Source organism: Drosophila persimilis, unplaced genomic scaffold (genome assembly GCF_003286085.1).
Source record: "Drosophila persimilis strain 14011-0111.01,24,50 unplaced genomic scaffold, DperRS2 tig00000002-arrow-pilon, whole genome shotgun sequence".
Taxonomy (NCBI): Eukaryota; Metazoa; Arthropoda; class Insecta; order Diptera; family Drosophilidae; genus Drosophila; species Drosophila persimilis.
This window is the reverse complement of record NW_020825289.1, coordinates 10,468,592-10,488,760: the sequence shown is the minus strand read 5'-3', so window position 1 is coordinate 10,488,760 and position 20,169 is coordinate 10,468,592. Positions and strand designations below refer to the sequence as shown.

The following is a 20,169-nucleotide window of genomic DNA, read 5'->3' as shown; positions in this document are numbered from 1 at the left end:
ATCACTCTATTGATTAAATTTTTCCAAGAAGCTGAAACTCAGAAGTAAGTGGCAGATACAACACGAAAATTTAATAATGTATATTAATCCAAACCACTGGCTTATCACAATGTAACGAAAATAAAATCGGAGGTTGAAATTTTGTAAACACCTGAAACATACATCAGAGCATTTATTTGCACTTGGAATATAAATGAACGACACTTTTTGGTCACAAGATTTACAGTCCAACAATTAACAGCTAGGTTCAAAAGCAGACAGACACTTCTGGTGACACGCATACGTACACATACATATGTATATAGTATGTATAGATATGTGAATGTGTAATCAAGTAGCTAACTAATCTAATGCCTTACCTACTTTACTTAACCCTTTTCAGAGTTTGGACTCATTCTCCCACATGTCTCTTCCCAACGCTACCACATAAGTCTTTGTAGAAGCAGATTCAACTGTTTTAACGTGTTCAAACCAACAGCACAAAAGTCAATCAATAGTATACGTTCAATTAAATTCAAAAATGGCAGAGGAAGATTTGATCGAACGTGTCGAAAGGTAAGTTCCGTTCCTTCAAACAGTAAGAATACAAAATTAAAATATTACTTTCGGTTGTAATAATAATAACATTTCGCCTTCGCAGAACCGAGCTTCCAGCTCCAATGATATCACGGAGGGAAGTAAGTATCTGGGCTATCCTCAAGAACTGCATTGGAAAGGATTTGAGTAAAATTACCATGCCGGTAATGCTAAACGAACCCCTGAGCTTCCTGCAGAGGCTATGCGAATATATGGAGTATGCACAGCTTTTGACACAAGCAGCTCGCCAGGACACTCCAGAAGATCGAATGAAATATGTTGCAGGCAAGTATCTAAATTGAGTGGTTCGTAGATTTTCATTTAATTACACAGCAAGCAGACCATGTAAGTGCATATGTACTTAACCACATATGTACATACATTATATACAGTATTTATGTCTTGTACGCATGACATATTTATGGACAGCCGAATAAATCGGTATTCACTTCTTTCACAGCTAGCCAGGTAGTAATGATTCACTTATACTAGTTATTTTAAAGCAACAAACAGTATGGATTTGTTGAACAATAACAGGGTGTTCACGGCAAAAATTTTGTATTTTCAACAAGTGTTAAGTGAAAAAGTGTGACCAAGTATATTTTTTTTTATTTTAATTTATAATTTATAATTTATTTTAATAAATTTAAATACTTTTAGCTTTTGCCGTTTCTGCTTTGGCTTGCAACTGGGAGAGACTCGGAAAACCATTTAACCCTCTCTTGGGCGAAACTTACGAATTGCAGAGAGACGATTATCGAATAGTTTGTGAGCAGGTCTCTCACCATCCACCAGTTTCTGCATTTCACGCAGAGTCCAATGATTTTAAATTCCATGGCTCCATTAACCCAAAGATTAAGTTCTGGGGAAAAAGTGTCGAAGTTAATCCCAAAGGCACGGTCACCATTGAGTTTCCAAAGTGGGTATGCACATATAAATTCATTAAATCATGCTAACGGTATCCGCTTTTTGTCAGATGGAAGGAAACTTACACCTGGACTAATGTAAACTGTTGCGTGCACAACATTATAGTTGGAACACTGTGGATAGAGCAGTATGGAAAGATGGTGATAACAAATCATTCCACCGGTCACATTGCGAACCTAACTTTCAAATCAGCTGGTTCTGGGGCCAAAAACTTGCATCGAGTTGAGGGCTTTGTACGGGATTCAAGGTAAAGGATGCAAAAATCTCGGAAGAATGAATCTTAATTTATGAATCACATATTTTTAGCGAAAAGAATATATTCTTTCTGTATGGTAAATGGACAGACTTTATTAAATGCTGCTCTGCGGAATCCTATGCGCAATATATGAAACTGGGAACCAGAAAGAATGACGGTGGCGACCCGGGTGATTCACCTGATGGAACCCCGAAGAGGATGTTTTCTAAATTGAACAGCTTTAAGCTGAGCTCTTTTCGCAGCATGTCCATACAAGATGTAAGTTCGAGAATCCCAAAAACATAAGTTCTTTTTTAACATCCAAATATTTTGTAGAGCGACAACATTCCACCTCTTGAGCAAGAGACAAATGACATACCAAAGAGCGACTCTGCATATTCGCTTGATGTACCAGACTCCACCGTATTATGGAGTTGCAAGCCACGACCTTCCAACTGCAACGAGGTACAATATATTAGATATCTTATATGATTTTATTTTCAATAACCTTATACTTGCAGTACTACCAATTTACAAACTTTGCGCTGCAGCTTAATGCTATGGATAAAAATATGAAACCACCGCTAACACTTTGCCCTACCGACTCGCGTCTGCGACCTGATATATTATACCTCGAAGAAGGAAATTTAGATGGTGCATCTAAGGAGAAGACTCGCCTAGAAGAAAAGCAAAGACACACTCGCAAGCATCGAAAAACCACTAATGGCGATAATTGGATACCAAGGTAACAATCTTACCCATAAATTACATGATCTACAGCTAAAATATGTCGAAATATTCTTATTTTTAGATGGTTTAAGCCTGTAACAAACCCCCACACCAAAACCGAAGATTGGAACTATACTGGAGGATATTGGGACCGTAAATACGACATCGCCAATACAATATTTTAGAACAATTTTAGAGTATACATGTGATTACGTAATATATATTGTATTTGTATAAAGTTTGTGAGGTGTATTCACTAAGCAATCGTTGGTAACTGGATAGATGTACATATGTACATAGTACATGGCTCAATGTACTACGAATTGGCCAAAGTTATAATATGTCAAACCATGGCTTTGAACAAAAAATGGAAATACCACGCAATTTCATATGAGCTTTTGGCATACAGTAAACATAATCCAATCCAGTCGCACAAGCATTCATTGTTTTAAAACAGATATTAAGTTACAGCTTACTTTTCGTAGTCAAATATATCTATGTGTGTAGGTGTTAATTATCTGACAATTCCATATGATGCAATTAAAATGTTATTCAGTTATTTGTTGCGCTATAATATGTTGGACATTTTTTACAACTACGGTACGAGTATAGTATCGTAACCTCTGCTGAATGAAATTACCAAGCAACAGGATGATTTTAACTGGGATCTCCCAAGTAAGACATTACCTTTTGGCATGTAACCTATATCTCCCCCGATCTATGAGTGACGCGTATGTGGTGGATGGTGGATTCCCCGATTCGAACATAAAGACTGTGATAGTAACAGTAATATACATATTCGATTTATTTTGTTCATTTTAAAAGATTCCAGGACCTTTGTTTAATTGTCTTCTTCACATATACTGCTATTTACATTGGTGACACTCATAATAATTTACACACATAATAAAACCAAAATCATATTACTTCAAATTCAGGGTTCTAGGTTTTGTGTTAACGTCGTGCAAGCTAACTACGTTATAGGCAGAGACGCATGGTTCAAGTTTGTGTTTAAATATGTCGTTTTCCGATTTTGAAGAGCATATTTGTTTTTCTGTCTCAGTGTGGCTCGCAGCAGGAAGCGATAATCTCAGCTCATGATTACTGATTGAGGAATTCAATTGAAATTGCTTCGCATAAAGTGTTTCCATCTTATTGTGCTTATCTGTGGCATAGACAGAACCAAAAATACTTACTCAAAAAAATACAAATATACATTAATAGGCATTGCATCGCTTACCTTCATTATTTTTCCATAGTTTTATGCCTGTTTTTTGTGTTGCCGTCAGCTTTGTGTCCTCGTCTGGCCCGCCTATGGAGCAGTCTTCAATATGGGAGAAGCTCTCCTGCGGCGAAATGGTTGACAACACTGATGTGCTGGAGTAGTAGCCCATGAAATGAGTGTCCGGTTCTGCCTCATGCGCCTTGCATGGAACAATCCATGCAAAATTAAAGTGCGCAGAATTGACTTCTTGCGTGAGCCAGGCATCGTTTACTAGCTGCAGCATTGTGCAGCGGTATTTGGGATCTTTGTTCAGCATGGAGGTCAAAAGACGACTCAGCTGCTCCGATACCATCTTTGGTATTTGGACTTCTGCCTTTACAGTATCTTCGACGTCGATAAATGGGTTCTCGAAAAACATTAAGACGTACAGAGTGACGCCGAGGGCCCACATTTCAAGCTCGGGACCGACATATCTATTGCCAGCCAGGACTTCGGGACTGCAGTACTCGGTCGTTCCATAGAACGTTGAAAAGTATTTACCTTCTTCCATGAATGTCGCTGAACCGAAATCTATTAGCTTTATGTTAAAATGATGATCAATGATTATATTCTCGTCCTTTATATCACGATGGAGTATTTTCTGATCATGCAAATAATAGACAGCATCCGCAATTTGCCGGAAAATATAGCTTCCCAACTTCTCCTCCATTAAAGGCCGTCGTTCAATGAACGTCCATAGGTCCATTCCCGAACCGTGTTTCTCCATCACCAGCTGGTAGAATAAATCATTATCAAAAACATCTAACACCGATACTATATTCTTGTGATCTAAGGTCTGCAGGAGGTGGATCTCGATAGGAACTTCCTTACCATCCCGGTTCTTAATCATAAATTGAGGGCAAAGTTTCTCCTTCAAAATAAACTTGGTTATAACCAATAGCCGATCAGTGTTCCGAAAAGCCATATTAACATAGCCGTAAGCTCCCTTGCCAATCTGCCGGATCGAAGTGTAGTGCTTGCTATAGTCCCCCGAGTACAGCTCGTCTTCGTATTTGGACATCAATGAGAGAGAGTTGGGCCTGCTGGAATTCTGAGCTGCTGTTGTCTTAATTACTTGCCCCAGGGACTGCTCGATAGTGCTTGCCATGCTGTTGAATGTTGATGTGAGATTGACATAGTTGTACTTGTCGCTCTCTAAGCGATTGGAGGGGTCTCGACACACCCAAATGCAATACACTCGGCGGGAGCAGGGCAACACATGGAGCAATACCGAGTACACAACGTCTATGACAGTGCCATCAGCGTGAATCGCCTCTCCCAGAAAGTTTCCATTAATCGAACTGAGTAGCCTCGTGGCTGGATTACTGCTTGAAGCATCACAAGCCTCTATAGATTGGGACTTCACCTTGTCCAAGCTCATTTCATTTAGGTGGGATAGCGACTCTTCATACTCGTCAGAGGGGAACTTTTTCGAGGGATTCACTGGTGTCAAAATCTCGTCTATTGTAATGTCTTCGAGTGGACGAATTTCGGAAATCATGTCGCTGTTACCCTCCTGGTTACAGCTTAAGTGGGTTCCGCCATTGAGTCCCGCGTCGTAGAGAGAATGTTCACTTGCAGGTGGGATTGCAGACAGTTTTTTACAAGATTGAAGTGAGGACTCGTTGTCAACGATAAACGGATCTGTATCGGGCTCCCAATCATTGCTGGTAATGGATGTATTCGAGACGTTTGGGCTTTTATCTTCGCGAAAATCTTTGCCGAAGTTAGGTAAAATTGAAGATATATGCATTTTTGTTATTTTTTCCTGGCCGTATCCGAACATCAACACAGAGAACGGCTGATTGCAAGTCTGAATGTTGCCTATTTCATCTACCACAATAAGCCCACTCAGATTTTGGAAAACCCACACGGTTATGTTGAAGCACGTATTGCAGGAATGCGTTGTTGAAGAACCAATCGCTTCCGGTGTAGTTATAAGCAAGCAGAGCGGAAATTTAACATTGTCAGTGGTGCGTCCTGTGGCTCTCTGCTTGCGCAGGATCTTCGGTATCTCTCTACTGTCCGGATCTGGGAGTTTTATGAAGGGTATTAGTGTTGTAATATTCACTCCAACGACGTCTTCGGTGGAGTAATAAAGGAATATTGTAGCAGTGGCAGCGTCGGCCATTGTTATCGCACCGAAGCGGTCAATGCCTATTTGGCAAATGTGTCTCTGAACCGGCTCGGCGACAGCTATGTTCCGTCCTTCGTTGTCTATTTGTCGAATCCAGAGCGAAACCAATATCTTAGTGCTCTGTTTTGTCTTCATTTCTATCACTTTGCCACTGAGCAGGACAACTCTTCCCTCATCGACATCAATCTGCATTTCCGCCAATGACGAAATGTGACTTTCCGTTTTACAATTTAGTAAATCAAAAAAACTTTTGTTCCGTAACTCCTGCGACGTATATCCCAACAAGTGGCATGCTTTGTTGTTCACAATGAAGATCTGTCCGGTGTTTGAGTCTATCGTAAATATCGCCTTATTTGGGTTTATCCCCTTCGACGAATGTAAGTTGGGAGGCGGCATATTAAAGGCGTTTGGATCCATCATATTTAAAATACTCGATGTGTCTTGATAAGTGCTTTCGCCTGAAATACATATAATTTGCCACTAATTAAATGAAATCCGCATTTTCTGCAAATAATATATCATTGAGCTACTATTTGCTGTTACTTGCTTAATTTTGTTGACAAAATACTGATTGACATTCAATTGAATACTATATAGTAGAAGCTTTTAACATTTTTTTATATGTTTAATTCTTAATGACAAAATCAAAACAAATCCATAGCTACGCCAGGGTCAATAGATGGACTGGGTTTATGGGGGCATACCATTAGTAGGTTCCACCATGACGCTTTGATCCGCCATTTATAGTTAAAATATTTTCCAGCTCAGCTTGTGCAATCTTATAATTTGAAGCAGCCTACAATAATATAAAAATAAGACACTCTAAACATGGGAACGGAACTGTGTTTATCACAAAAATCAATTGGTTGGCGCATGCGAACAAACATTTTCATAATGTTACTGCCATTCAAATTGGATACGGTCTCACTTGCACATTTTTTAATAAGATTTTATTTCTGTTCAGAATATTGAGCATGAAATTACAAGCAAATTACGCTGTTGCATTTTTAAAAATAAACCATATGTTCAGGGCGGTTTGTGGATATTTCCAGCAATGTTATCGATATGTGGGTTTTAAACATCGATAACAACCTTCACATACACTAAGCTGGGCCTACGTGTGTAAAATGTATCTCACAAATACACAGAACTAAAACCTAGGCAAACGAAACGAGCAGAACAGTTCTTCCACGTAGATTCTTTGTTTTAATTTCGTTAATTAATATTAAAATAGAATATAGACACATAAAAGGACGCAAAAATGGCTCGAAAGATTGGAATCTCAATGCCTTGTTGCTACATTTTGCTAGTCAATTTAATAAGTGTTTACAGCCTGGTGGACCAGGGGATGTACCGAAGGAATAGTTATGAATCCGCAACAGGCTCCACAGGATCTTTCCCCTTCCTGATGCCCTTGGTTTCACCGAAAACTGTGAGTAGTACATCGGAAATTAATTTTTTTTCAAGTGTCATATGGTTTGTGCCACAAAAGTACGATTACATGTGCCTGTATGTATGTATAACAATCTACAGATGCTCCGCAAAAAATCCAATAGCAATAATATTATGTACAAATTAATAAGTTATACAGAGAAACTGTTCCATATGGTTGGTTACTCTTTTATTTCTGTGTAGATACACACAAATATACTTTGCCATATGGGATGCATTGAAACCTGTAGATTGCGGTTTGCCCTAGGACACGGCCTGCAAGTTGCGCGGTGCTCTGTAGATAGATACATAATTACACATGTACATACAAAAAAATATATGCGTGGGGGAAATACTTTTAATAATATACACTTTGCACTTGTAAGAACCCTCGAGTATGCATATTGTTTCTAAATAACTAATCTAAAATTATTTTGTTTGTTTTTTTATGTACTTATTACTAACATATAGCCGGATTTGTACTTGTGCACTCCAATAAAAGTCGATCCAACTACCACATACTATATTGGTACGTCAAAAAGTCATAGAAGCTTTCCATTAAACATTTTGTAATTTCATTGTTTTTCTAAAGTTGGATTTAATCCGAATGCAACCATGAACACGGCTCATCACATGCTTCTGTACGGGTGTGGCGAGCCAGGAACAACCAAAAGCACTTGGTGAGTTTTTTTCAATATACTTGTACAACCAATAAAATATCGTATGTATTTTCTCTGAAACAGGAACTGCGGAGAAATGGCCCAAGCAACGGCTGAGGAAAAGGCCAGCCCCTGCGGACCTCGTTCTCACTCTCAGGTAAATGTGATAATCCTTCGATTGGGAACCAGTAGTGTGATAGAAGCTAACAAAATCCTATTTAACAGTTTAAATTTTGGAACATTTTAATTTGTAATTTGATTTCGGGTGGGTTCTCCACTGCACTTTAGGCAGAACGGGTTTCCGTCCTCGATATTGAAGTTATCAGTGGCAATACGCTCTCCGCAGTTAAAGCACTCGAAGCAACGAGGGTGCCATTTCGTGTTCAAGGCGACAATGGCTTTCTTGTCGATGGGCTCTCCACAGCCGGCGCAACGGGACGAAAAGGCTTCCCGGAAGTCATCCTTACAGAACAGATACCCGTTGACTTCGAAGAACGTCGAAGTCAACAGGTTTTGACAGCACCCGACGCACTTGAAACACTCTTCGTGCCACTTGCGTCCAACCGCAGCAATGGCACGCTCCAGAATAAGAGAGCCGCAGGCATAGCACCTAGAGGCATGCTTTTTCAGAAAGCACTCGCTGCAAACCAGCTCGTTTTTCAGAAGCTTAAACTCCACCATTCCTATGGGCTTCTCACACTCCGTACATGTGAAGTGCTCCGGATGGTACGACTTGCCAGAGCTGCATATTGCCTGGTCGTCTATTTCTTTATCGCACTTGCAGCAGATCGTAGGGGCCATATTTCAAATATGTACCTATGGGGTATCCTCTAAACTACATATAACATATATAACAATATATGTATGTTTGGCTAAATTCTTGGTGAAAAACTTACAGACTCAAAATTTGCAATGTCCAAAGGGGATTTTAGAATCAAAACAATACTAATTCCTTACTATAAAAATACGTAAATAAAACTAAATATAACTTATTCTGATAGATACTACTACGATAGTGATTCCATTACATTTTGAATACGTAAATGTTTTACTGTGTTCAAGGCAAAAGCTGTAATGTAACCAGTCCTTGACTTTAACCTCGTAAGCAAATGCCTACATATGTACATATGTATGTCTATGCAGACGTTTTGTTCTGGTTAACTGATTACACTGTGCGGAGTAGCTACATATACTGTAGAACCGAGGTTGCTCGTGGCTTACTATTAATTGTGTACATTTGTAAAGTGCCTACCAAATTAATGTGTGTATGGTATATATTTGTTCTCAACTTAGATCCTATATGCATGGGCGAGAGATGCCCAAAAGGTAAGTTTGCCTGCGGGTGTTGGCTTTAAGGTTGGCAAGGACTCGCCAACCAAGTATTTGGTACTGCAAGTGCACTACGCTCACGTTGACAGATTCAAAGGTGAGTAAACAACAAGTTTCCTCAGTGGGAGGGTGGTACTCGTACGAGTGAAACAAGTTTTTGCTTTGGTTTCCAGATGGTTCCACCGATGACTCTGGCGTGTTCCTGGACTACACAGAAAAGCCGTAAGTCTGCTCTTTCATTTTAAGCGATTGCATTAGGGTCTTACACACTTTCTCAACAGCCTTCAAAAGTTAGCTGGCACACTATTATTGGGCACAGACGGAATAATTCCCGCAATGAAAACAGAGCACATGGAATCAGCTTGCGAAATAACTGAGAATAAAGTACTATTTCCATTTGCCTATCGTGTGCACACTCATGAAATGGGAAAGGTTGTGGCTGGATATAGAGTGCGATCGAATAGCGAGGGAATTCAAGAATGGGTTCAACTTGGAAAGCGGGATCCGCTTACGCCTCAGATGTTTTACAATGTCACGAACACCGAACCCATTTTGAGCGGCGATCAGCTCGCCATGAGGTGTACCATCAAAAATACCCGTCATCGGATAACTAAAATTGGGTATGTACATCATATCTATAGCACACGCACTCGTGTACCGTTTCTACCGCCAGGAAGTACATTTTCGTGTCCTTTGCAGCCCCACCAACGAAGATGAAATGTGCAATTTTTACCTTATGTACTATGTGGACCATGGGGAGACTCTTGACATGAAATATTGCTTCAGCCAAGGTCCCCCCAACTATTACTGGTCCAATCCCGACACCGGCCTACACAATATCCCACATATCGAAGCGAGCACCTTGTAATTTGGATAAACTATCATGCTGTGGAATGTGCAAAATTGAAATTAAAGTATACTAATTTATTATCGAAATTATTTCTATCGTGTAACCCCCCAAATGATCATAGTTTAATGTCATAGTGTACTCTATTATGTTGGATGTTTCTTGTTGATTGATCTGTGCCGTGCCACCAATGATTGATGTAAAATATATATACGTGTAAATAAACATATGTAGATACTTCGCAAAACAAAACGATTCTTTTCTTTTCTTTATTTTGAGTTCCTTGAGAGCTAGCTATTATACGGTTCTTCGGTTACCTCCAGTGTTTAGATCCCGAACATACGGTCTCTAAGCAAAACTTCAAGGAAAGGAAAGAGCGCTCCGGTATAAATATTTTCAATGCAAAGCATTTTATTCTTTTTTTATGTATATAATCGTATATATAGAATTTATGGAATATATATATATATATATGTATAATTTGGTGTAAAATTACAAACGTATAATTATATTAGTTATAAATTACACAAAACTTAAAGGTATTTCTCACATTTTATAATAACTTTCAAACTCATATTTGTTAGTGTTAAACTCTAAATGACTACCAGTAGGCTGAAGGGGTAAATCCTCAGATGTGTAAGCTAGGAGAGCTCCGTTGTTATCATGTGCGGTGTAGTTGAGATCATTGTTTGTTTCAATTACGTTTCCGGTGTAGTCTTGGGTTATATATGTACATGGGTGTGAACCCATAGCATCTGATTCAACGAAACTATTACTTATGCTGCTGAAGACGAATTGGGGCGAATGTGAGGCGGTCAGTATGCTGCACTCGCTGTCTTCAGCCGCCGTCGGAATCGGATTGAAATCGTCATTTTGGAATGTATGCCCGCCATCTCCCCCTCCCCCATATAGACGAGTGCTGTTGTGTATCTCGATGTTCATCGTAACAGTTTGCGGTTGAACTTGATGGGAGGACGAGTTGTCGCCACCAGCGCAGTCTTCCACAAAACACTCGGGAGTGTCAGGCACATACGGAGGTATTTGATGGCTGGCCGAATGCAAGTTGGCATCATTTAAAATGTTGTCTTCAATAATATTGTGGCAATCCGAGAAGTTCGTATGGGAACTGTTGTTGGTTCCATTGTTGTTGACAGAGTTCACATCTAACAAGGATTCGTCACAGAATGGCAAATACTTCTGGACATCTTCGGAGAACTCCTCCGTGGCATTCAGCGGACCTATATCGGATAGATTCTCCATCAGCCCTGCGGCTGGATCCGATTGATTGTGGTGGCTATTGGACGAAGAGTTCACCTCCAACTGGGAGTCCTCGTTGTCGGTGGAGTTTGCGAAAAATGAGTAATACTTGTAAACATCGTCGGTTAAATTCTCTCGTGGATTGGGGGAAAGATTTTCCATTTGACCTGCATTTAGGTCTGAGTGTAGTTTTAGATCGCAATCAGCATTGCTATTCGTGTTCAGAGGTAAATATTCAGATGATTGATAGCTTAAAAGATTATCGGTTGATGGTAACATAATATCAACGGCATTATTGTGCTGTTGCTCTATCGGAGCTTTTACATTTACATTGTATTTAGGTTTCGAAGTATCACCCGTGTCATTATTTCTTATACGTTTCGAAACTGAACCAGTTTGACATGTAGAGGTAGATCTTTTGCTTTTCCGGCCGGCAGTGGGGGTTCCATTAATTGCAATAGTGGACAAAGTGCTATTCTGTGTGTCATTTTTAACTTCGCTTCCATCCGCATCCTGATTCTGCTTTAGCGCTCCCGGAGATCTCGACTGCTTCTTTTGTGGCTTGTACTTGTAGTTAGGATACTCGATCAAGTGCAGCTTCCTGAGCTTCTCTGCCTCGGCTATGTAGGGCTGCTTGTCTTCTTTGCTCAGGAGCTGCCATCGTCTACCCAATTCTTTGGATATCTCGGCGTTATGCAAGTCTGGCGTTCGCTCACAAATCTTCCGACGCTCCATTTGACTCCACACCATGAATGCATTCATGGGTCTCTTGATATGGCCGGGAGAATGTTTCTTCGTCTGGAATAAAAGAACAGGTGAAACAATCATCAGCGAGGGTTAAAGAATTAATCTGTCAATTAAAACAGATTTACTTATACACAGTAAGAGTGAAGGGGAAACTGAACAATCATTAGTGTTTTAACTGTGAAACCAGATAGTATTAAGATGATCATAGATCTTAATCGCTGATGTTGATTCCGGAATGATAATTAAATTTCAATAAGTTCCCCGAATAAGTTTTAAGTGTATGCAATCGCGGAATTGAAAGCACACCTCGAATGGATACATCTATAATATATGTAAAACACTCTGTTCGTATTGTTTTTATACGAAAACACATTTCCCTATTATAAATTCATTTATATACGTATGGATGTACATACATACATATATACATATGAGTGTTCATTCCATATTAACGTTCCACAGATAAAGAGTTAGGAAATACAAATTCACACCAAGCGAAAGCACTGACTGCACGCACACTTGCACGGATATATAGTACGTACCGTATATCTGTGTAGCCTACATATATGCATTTTGTGTATCGCCTTGTCTATGTTCGGTTGTATGCATTTGTATCTGTACGAAAAATACGTATTCGCAGCGTTTGAAGTTCAATGTCCCTCGCCAAGGTTAATAAAACGCTCCTAAAAACGAAATATGTATGTATCTGTATCTGTATTTGTATCTGTTCGAGTATACTTGTGTATATTCACATTCGATTATTAAGATACACAGACAAGTGCACGAATGTACTCGCATGCATTCAATTAATAAGCAATTCCGCCGCTGCTTCCTGGTTATGCTTTTGTGCACTTAATCCTTTAAATCAGTAGACAGATCGAACGAAATCACAAACAGAACAGTGTCGTGTCTGGGGAACACAGGAACGCAGGAACGCAGGAACTCGACAACCATTTGGAATAGGTCATCGCTGTGACGCGCCGCCCTCAACGTATGGCCGGCCAACGCCAGAGGAGAGAACATGGCCAATGTGAATAACCGTTTTATTCACACAAAAGAGAGACGGCAAAAACTACCTATTAATAGCGTTAACTTCGACCTTGCAGCAGTTCGTGTACCTCGTAAAGTTCATCCACACGATACCCTTGGCAGTAACGACGCCTGAGCAGGGAGCAGCAAGCAGTCAGCGGTGAGCAGTGAGCAGTGAGCAGTGAGCAGTGAGCAGACTTTCCGCCGAAACGAGTGATGGAAGCCGAAGAGAGCTGGGCACCGACGGTGGGCTGGATGTGATGCGATGCTCCAACGGCCATTGCCATCGCCGTGGCTGTTGCTTTTGCTTTTGGTGTTGCTGTTGCTCTTGCTGTTGCCTTTGCCTTTGCCCTCGCCACAAGTCTGCTCCAATACTCACTCTCAATGTCGCGTCAGACAGTTCAAGTCTAATAAGCAGCCGACTCTCGTAGATCTACACACACACACACACACACGCACACCACATAACACAGACAGTGCACACAGATACACGCAAACATAAACAGAAGTTGACTGTGCAGACACCCGCATCCGTAAGATACTCGTACATTTGTACGTATGTATGCATACACTCGAATAAGTAAAAGTGATGAAATGGGGCTGGGAGGGCTGTTCGTTGGCTTTCGATTTTAACTGTTCTTCGCTCGGGCGGCTGTGGGCGGAGGGCCGCTCCTGCTGCACGCTTAGAGCCAAAGGTCATCCAGTCCAAGTACTCATACACTGACAAGCCACATTAAATGCATATACAATATTTTTGCAATAAAGATACAAATGTACTATAAACAGAAGTCAACGACGTCTCACTAAATACATGTGTCCTTATGTGCGTCTTGTGTGTGTACAATATATGTATGTACATATATCTACGTATAGTAAGTAATACGCAATTGAGTTTGGCGTTCGTGACGCTGCTTCTGCTGCTGCTGCTGCTGGCGGAGCCATTGCCTCCACTCCCCCGAGTCCGCACTAATAACCGTAAAAAACAAACTGCTAAGCAAGGTCAATGCACCAAATGTTCTATGAGTTTGTACGCGTACGTCTGTGTGTATATGTGCACACAATCGGACATTCCATTTCATTGCTAATATTATATATTCTTCACATGTACATATATGTATATTTCAAATTGCATTTGGAGTCCTTAAGAAGAGGTTCTAGATATGTTCTAGAAACGATGCTGGGTGATGATCAGATCAATCGGATTTTGATCACGTTTACCCCTACCATATCAAGTTTTTGATCAGCATGGAAGTGACGCTGCTATCATATGACACGAGTTTCGGTATCGGTCAGAGTGTAATATCATGATTGGTACTCTTAATCACCTACTATTCGTGTGTACTGCACACAAATGCATATAAATAAAGACATACACTCTCGCATGTACATACGTACGTATTTCCTACACGACAAATGCAAGTGAGTCATCATTAAGGGAAGCGAATCGCGGGTACGACCGCCCCGTAAAAATATGCATGGGTGCAAAAAATAAATAAAAGAAACTGCACTTCCACTGAATCCATGGATGGTAGCACTACCCATGTCTAGGGATACATCAGAAGGGTATTCGGTCATGATCGATACATACATACATACATACATACATACATATCGTCCGCGGAAACTAGTATTTCATCATAAGAACACACAGCTGCATCCAGCCCTACGTCAAAAGTTAAATAAATACCATGATATTGGTACGCATTCGTATACATATTCGGTTACTAATCTTGCTTAATTGTTCTGCCATATTTGTGTTTGTAAACAAAGAAATAATCGCAAGAGAAATAGAATCTAATCTACAGGAAATCTTATCAGTCAAACTTTTTGTTGATCTGTCCAGTCTGGAAAAATAATAAGCACACACACACATGTAGAATACGAGTATAAATGTAGGCCTTTTGCCCAAAAATATCTGCAAAATTTTCTTAGGGCTTATCTATGTAAGTGTTCAGTTTCCCCATAAGAGCCGATAAGGAGTGCATCATTAACTTACTTGAGTTGCATCTGAATACGGGGTACTGGAATTGACAGGCACCCGTGCCGAACCAAATACCACATCTGCGTCGAGGACTATGACTGTCATTTTGGGAGTGCCCTGTGCTGGAGATCTTTCGTTGTCCATGCTGGATCTGGATCTGGATCTGGATGTGGATGTGGGTGTGGGGGGGTTCGGTGCAGCTGCAGCTGCAGCAACAGGCGAGGGCACAGGCACAGGCAGAGTCCCAGCCACAGCCGTCGTCGAATGAGTAATAGCTTGCTCGCTTTGTGTTTTACTTGTTGGTGTCCGTATCCGTATCCGTATCGGTTGAGTTGGGGCTGGGTTTATTGGGGTGGTTGCAATACTAATAGCAGGCCCGTTGGTAAGCGAATCGGTATCCGTATCGGTGTTGGTGTTGGTATCAAGAGTTCCCTGAGTTGGCTCAGCTATCATCTTTCCACTTGTATCTCAAATTTGCAGCGTGTGGGGCGCTGTGTTAGTGGGGTGCATCGCACAGTTAGTTTTCCGAGTGCGTTCGTCTAGATCTGCAGCAGCATTCGCAGTAGTAGATACATATTTGTGGGTCTGGCTGGCAGTGGTATTGGTATTGGTTTTGGTTTTGGATTGGTTTGTTTGTGTGCACTCGTCGTAGCTGTAGATGGAGATGTTGATGTAGCTGGAACTGTATAGCTGGTGATAAGGTTCGGCTCTTCCAATTTTATCGGGTATTATTAAATAGAGCGGTTAGCATTTTAACCGCACATTACCCTGTGCTGTGCATGTTTATGCATGTAACTTATGTACGATTATGTATTCGTAGTCGCCTGCCCGATCGTGCTGTTTCATTTAACAATATACTCGCGCACACACAGATACTTTGCTCTGTCTTCTTTGATTGTGAATGTGAATGTGTGTGCTCAAGGTGAAACTGGTTCCTCGTTATTTATTTATTTTTTGTTTTGTGTTTGCAATATTCCAAGACTCACGTTCGCTTCGCGTTGCGTCTGTGCAATGGTTTTATACTTATGTACATATATGTGCTTATACGTATATGTATATGTATATCTTTAGTTTTTTATGCACACTCTCAGCTGAGCATTATATTAATTTATACATAAATGCACTGTATTTAATAGATTGGATTGAATTGGTTACCAAACACAGACACACACACACACACACCCAAACACACACTTGTGAAATGTTAGTTTTACGTACTGCAGTTTTGTTGAATTTTATTTTGGATATTCCTCAATGTTATCACGTTATCGTAGAATTTTCTCACAACTTCCCAGTGCAATGGGAGACCAATTGCGTATAAGTATCTCGGGTACTAAACGGGGTTTGGTTTATTTTATTCTAGTGTTTTTCGTTTCAATCACAATCTGATGTATGCACACACGTTCCTGTTATTGTTACAAGATTCAGTTCTCCTCAACTGAGCTGAGCTGCAGTTGAACTGCGTGATAGTCGGGCTAATCGCGGTCTGGTACTGTGCGCTGTGTAACTGTGTTATTATTTGGTGTCTCGGCTCACTACGGCTACGGTTAGTGCTGCTGGGTGGTTAGGGGACGGGACGACGGAACAGGCGAACGACAGTGTCGCGACAGCCAGGGCATTTCTTGTCCTGGTCAAAACATCGGCAGCAGCAAATAAGCCAGTCAGTACTGCGCCCGCACAAGACATCCAGCGCGACGAAGATACGAGTTCAAGTGAAGCAAACGAACGACCCGAGCAAATAAACTACGCAAAAGATTTTACGTTTTTACTTTTTTTGTGCATATACTTATTATTTTTTGTTGTACTTATTTCTTATGCGCTCTGCTACATGCACGGTGAATATATGTAAATATATATGAATATATGTGCATATATGTATGGCGCATATATATGTATTATATTTTGTCCCCGACAACGGCGTCTTGATCACTCACAGCTGTTCGGTTCGAATGAACAGACTGCAAAGTTTACGACTTGAATCCCTCGCATACGAGCACACAAAGTACACACACACACACGCACACTGTTTGCGAGCTGTGCATTTATTTTGCTAAGCAGTGAAGAGGGATAGAGCGAGAGCGAGAGCGAGAGAGCAGGTTGTGTATTCTTGTTTGTGTTTGTGCCCAATGACTCTCTCAACCAGACTTATTTCCTCGACCAGCCAGTGACGCATCGAAGTTGATTTGGGGCTCCAAAAACATTTTCCATATATTTTTGTGGCCACAGATATAGTATTTAAGCATATTAATGCTAAATAGTTATTGTACTTTGTTATACTGGGCAGGTGTCCCTAAATGAACTCTCCAATTTATTGAAAATCAAAACTGCGTCTGATTAATCAGAACAAACGACCAACCCTCGATTCGGTCCTGTTGTTGACTCTCAACTGTTGCACCTAGCTGGTGTGAGTAACATGTGGGAGAGAGAGTGTGTGTGTGTGTGTGTATGTATGGAACGCGTATGAATCAGCTGTTTCGGTGTGTATTAATCATATGGCACACATAGATACATACATACACATCCAAAGATGTATACTCACAAAAAGCGAGAATACTGGCTGCGTACATGCATATGCATGTAAAATCTGAATAATACGTATTATAAATCCATATATATGTATAATAATGTATCTAATCGCATATATAGTATGTCCATATATTGATGTGGTTATGTATGCATATACATATAAGCAATTCAAGTTAATTATTAATGCACATAAATATATGTATATACATATTTACTTCAAAGCGATCTAAGTACATATATACATATACATATGGATACACATATGCTTGCATATGTGAATATGTATGCATCTATATCCCAGAATGACGCGGCGGAACAAGCACTTGCATTTTTTTACAGTTGCAGGTTTATACCTGCATTTTATACATTAAAAAAAAAAACAATAATTTTTGGTGTTTAATCGTGTTTGGACACGCGTGATTAATTTTTTGGTCATATCGCGGATCAAGTCACGTTTTTTTTGTACATTCCGTCAAATATGTATTATTAGGGCATTCTAAATATTCTATTCTATTCTAAATAGTTTAGTTTTTAAAAATTTTGCACGTCATAAAAAAAGATGATGCTTTAAATGGTTTCGGAATTCAAATTCATTTTGTTATTCTGCGATCACCTATGCGCATCCTGATAATGTGATAAATGCATCTATATGTGTGCATGCTTTTATGTAAATACATCTCTTCCTGTATCATATATTCTCATATAAATCCTCATCTGCTTAACCAGTTAAGGCAGGTTGACTTTTTTATGATTTGGTCGCTTGTTATTAATAATAACAATTAACACAAATAACTCTATAAGAACACATTATGTACTGTAATTATTAAAACCACGCAGTTAGACCAGATATAAAAATCTTATCGAAAGTTTTTTTTTATCAAGTTTTGCTTCGCCGAAAATCTACTATAAATGTATAATTTGGCTTGATTTTGCCTTGGTTAACATCGTCTCGTTATCCTGCACTCTAGATTGGACTTGAATTCCGGTGCAATACGATCATAAAATGGATTTCATGAAACAGCTGTTCATCACCTCAAAAATCAGAATCAGTTCTGTTATATGTTCGGTACAGGTATTACAAATAAATTAACAACATTTTTCAATATAGATATTATCCGATTATATGCACGAAGCTGTTTGAACTGGTCGAATTTGTTGGGTGTACAATTTATTCATTGTGAAACATTATGGAACTATCGATAACCGAACTTGAAGCGGGTAATAGGCTCTGCACACTGAGCCCATCCCGGGGGAACGGTGGGATTTTTTGATGGATGTGAAACTCCGATTCACACTGGCACCATCCACAATGAGGCAACAATGAGTCCTTGTAAATTATGCAAATTAGCCGTTGAAAAGGTCAACCCATATTCACGTGGAGCAGATTCAGAATATTGTTCGGCGATAATTGGATACCTTAGAATCCAATAAAAGTAAGTATTTCTAACAATCCAGTCAAGTAGAAAATAGGTTCATTTGATAAAGTTATAGTTTCCAATCTTTGGTGGAGAACAATTTACCCAATTACAATCGGTAAAATTTACCGCCATTTACCTCAAGTAGTTGAACTATTTAAATAGAGGGGGCTTAGGTGGGCTAAGTTCGGTTTTTCATCGTACGAGACTATATATTGTTGTTGAGAAACCCGAATTTAGGCAAAAACAAACCAATTTAAGTATTTAAAAAAAGCCAATCAAGTAGAAAATAGATTCATTAATTGGATCAAATTATGTGGGCATGGCTGAACGATCTAACTATTTAGTTAAATTAAATTAAATTGAATTCGTTATTATATTTACGGTATATTTTTAAAATACGACGGTATATTTCGGTGCTGTTCTGAGGGTCATACTGTAGAAATACTGGTTTTCGCCGCGCTCCCATGGTATTTTTGTCAATTTCATCAATCTATTAGTTTAATTTTCAATTTTATATAAAAATGCAATAAATGCAAGTATTTCGAATAGGCCAATCATGTATAGAATTGATTCATCAATCGTATAAAATTATCTGGGCAAAAATAAGAGATCTATATAGCTGGGAATATTCGACGGAAGAAAGATTAACCAAGAAATAGTCGTCATAACCGGTTCACAACAATGAGTCCCATTCCATGCACACATACCCTGGGGGAAATGGATGTTATAGAATTGAGAAAATGTTTGTCATCCAAGACTCCGTAGGTATCAGGATCGACATAAATATATACAAGATACTAATAATGTACATGAATATGTCTAAAGAATATCAATTTGAGAAAAGGTCTTTATAAATCACGTTTCATCTTCATATAAAATTAACAAAATAGGGTATTCCAAGGCCTATACTAGGGCTTTAGCGACTTTTTTTTTGTTGAACTATTTTGTTTAAACCTTGTTTTAGTCAAAATACAATAAAAGCAAGGACTAAAAACTAACCAATTGTGTAGAAAATTGATTCATTAATCGTATAAAATTATGTGGGCATGGCTAAATTTTCTTTATAGCTCGTAATAT

At 39.5% G+C, this 20,169-nt stretch overlaps 5 protein-coding genes across 5 annotated transcripts; 2 read left to right on the top strand and 3 right to left on the bottom strand.

Annotated features, from left to right (window-relative positions):
• The first annotated feature begins 520 nt into the window (after nt 1-520).
• On the top strand, nt 521-2,652 carry LOC6591047 (oxysterol-binding protein-related protein 2). Its single transcript, XM_002016522.1, has 8 exons — nt 521-555; nt 641-861; nt 1,237-1,495; nt 1,553-1,750; nt 1,810-2,017; nt 2,075-2,203; nt 2,260-2,483; nt 2,550-2,652. Exons 1-8 carry the CDS (start codon nt 521-523, stop codon nt 2,650-2,652), a joined length of 1,377 nt encoding a protein of 458 aa, XP_002016558.1.
• A 476-nt stretch (nt 2,653-3,128) lies between these two features.
• On the bottom strand, nt 3,129-6,634 carry LOC6591046 (PAS domain-containing serine/threonine-protein kinase). The gene is made up of 3 exons (XM_002016521.2): nt 6,573-6,634; nt 3,708-6,326; nt 3,129-3,632 (listed from the first exon to the last, which is right to left on the bottom strand). Exons 1-3 carry the CDS (start codon nt 6,607-6,609, stop codon nt 3,391-3,393), a joined length of 2,898 nt encoding a protein of 965 aa, XP_002016557.2. The 5' UTR covers nt 6,610-6,634; the 3' UTR covers nt 3,129-3,390.
• Nucleotides 6,635-7,114: 480 nt separating this feature from the next.
• LOC6591044 (peptidylglycine alpha-hydroxylating monooxygenase) lies at nt 7,115-10,386 on the top strand. The gene is made up of 8 exons (XM_002016519.2): nt 7,115-7,300; nt 7,771-7,828; nt 7,892-7,979; nt 8,043-8,115; nt 9,252-9,384; nt 9,461-9,509; nt 9,569-9,907; nt 9,987-10,386. The coding sequence occupies exons 1-8, from the start codon at nt 7,130-7,132 to the stop codon at nt 10,153-10,155; spliced, it is 1,080 nt and encodes a 359-aa protein (XP_002016555.1). The 5' UTR covers nt 7,115-7,129; the 3' UTR covers nt 10,156-10,386.
• Nucleotides 8,176-8,887, bottom strand: LOC6591045 (paxillin homolog 1). The gene is made up of 2 exons (XM_002016520.2): nt 8,855-8,887; nt 8,176-8,793 (listed from the first exon to the last, which is right to left on the bottom strand). Exon 2 carries the CDS (start codon nt 8,757-8,759, stop codon nt 8,202-8,204), a length of 558 nt encoding a protein of 185 aa, XP_002016556.1. The 5' UTR covers nt 8,760-8,793; nt 8,855-8,887; the 3' UTR covers nt 8,176-8,201.
• Nucleotides 10,387-10,610: 224 nt separating the features above from the next.
• Nucleotides 10,611-17,002, bottom strand: LOC6591043 (putative transcription factor SOX-14). The gene is made up of 2 exons (XM_002016518.2): nt 15,164-17,002; nt 10,611-12,189 (listed from the first exon to the last, which is right to left on the bottom strand). The coding sequence occupies exons 1-2, from the start codon at nt 15,599-15,601 to the stop codon at nt 10,681-10,683; spliced, it is 1,947 nt and encodes a 648-aa protein (XP_002016554.1). The 5' UTR covers nt 15,602-17,002; the 3' UTR covers nt 10,611-10,680.
• Between the last annotated feature and the right edge of the window lie 3,167 nt (nt 17,003-20,169).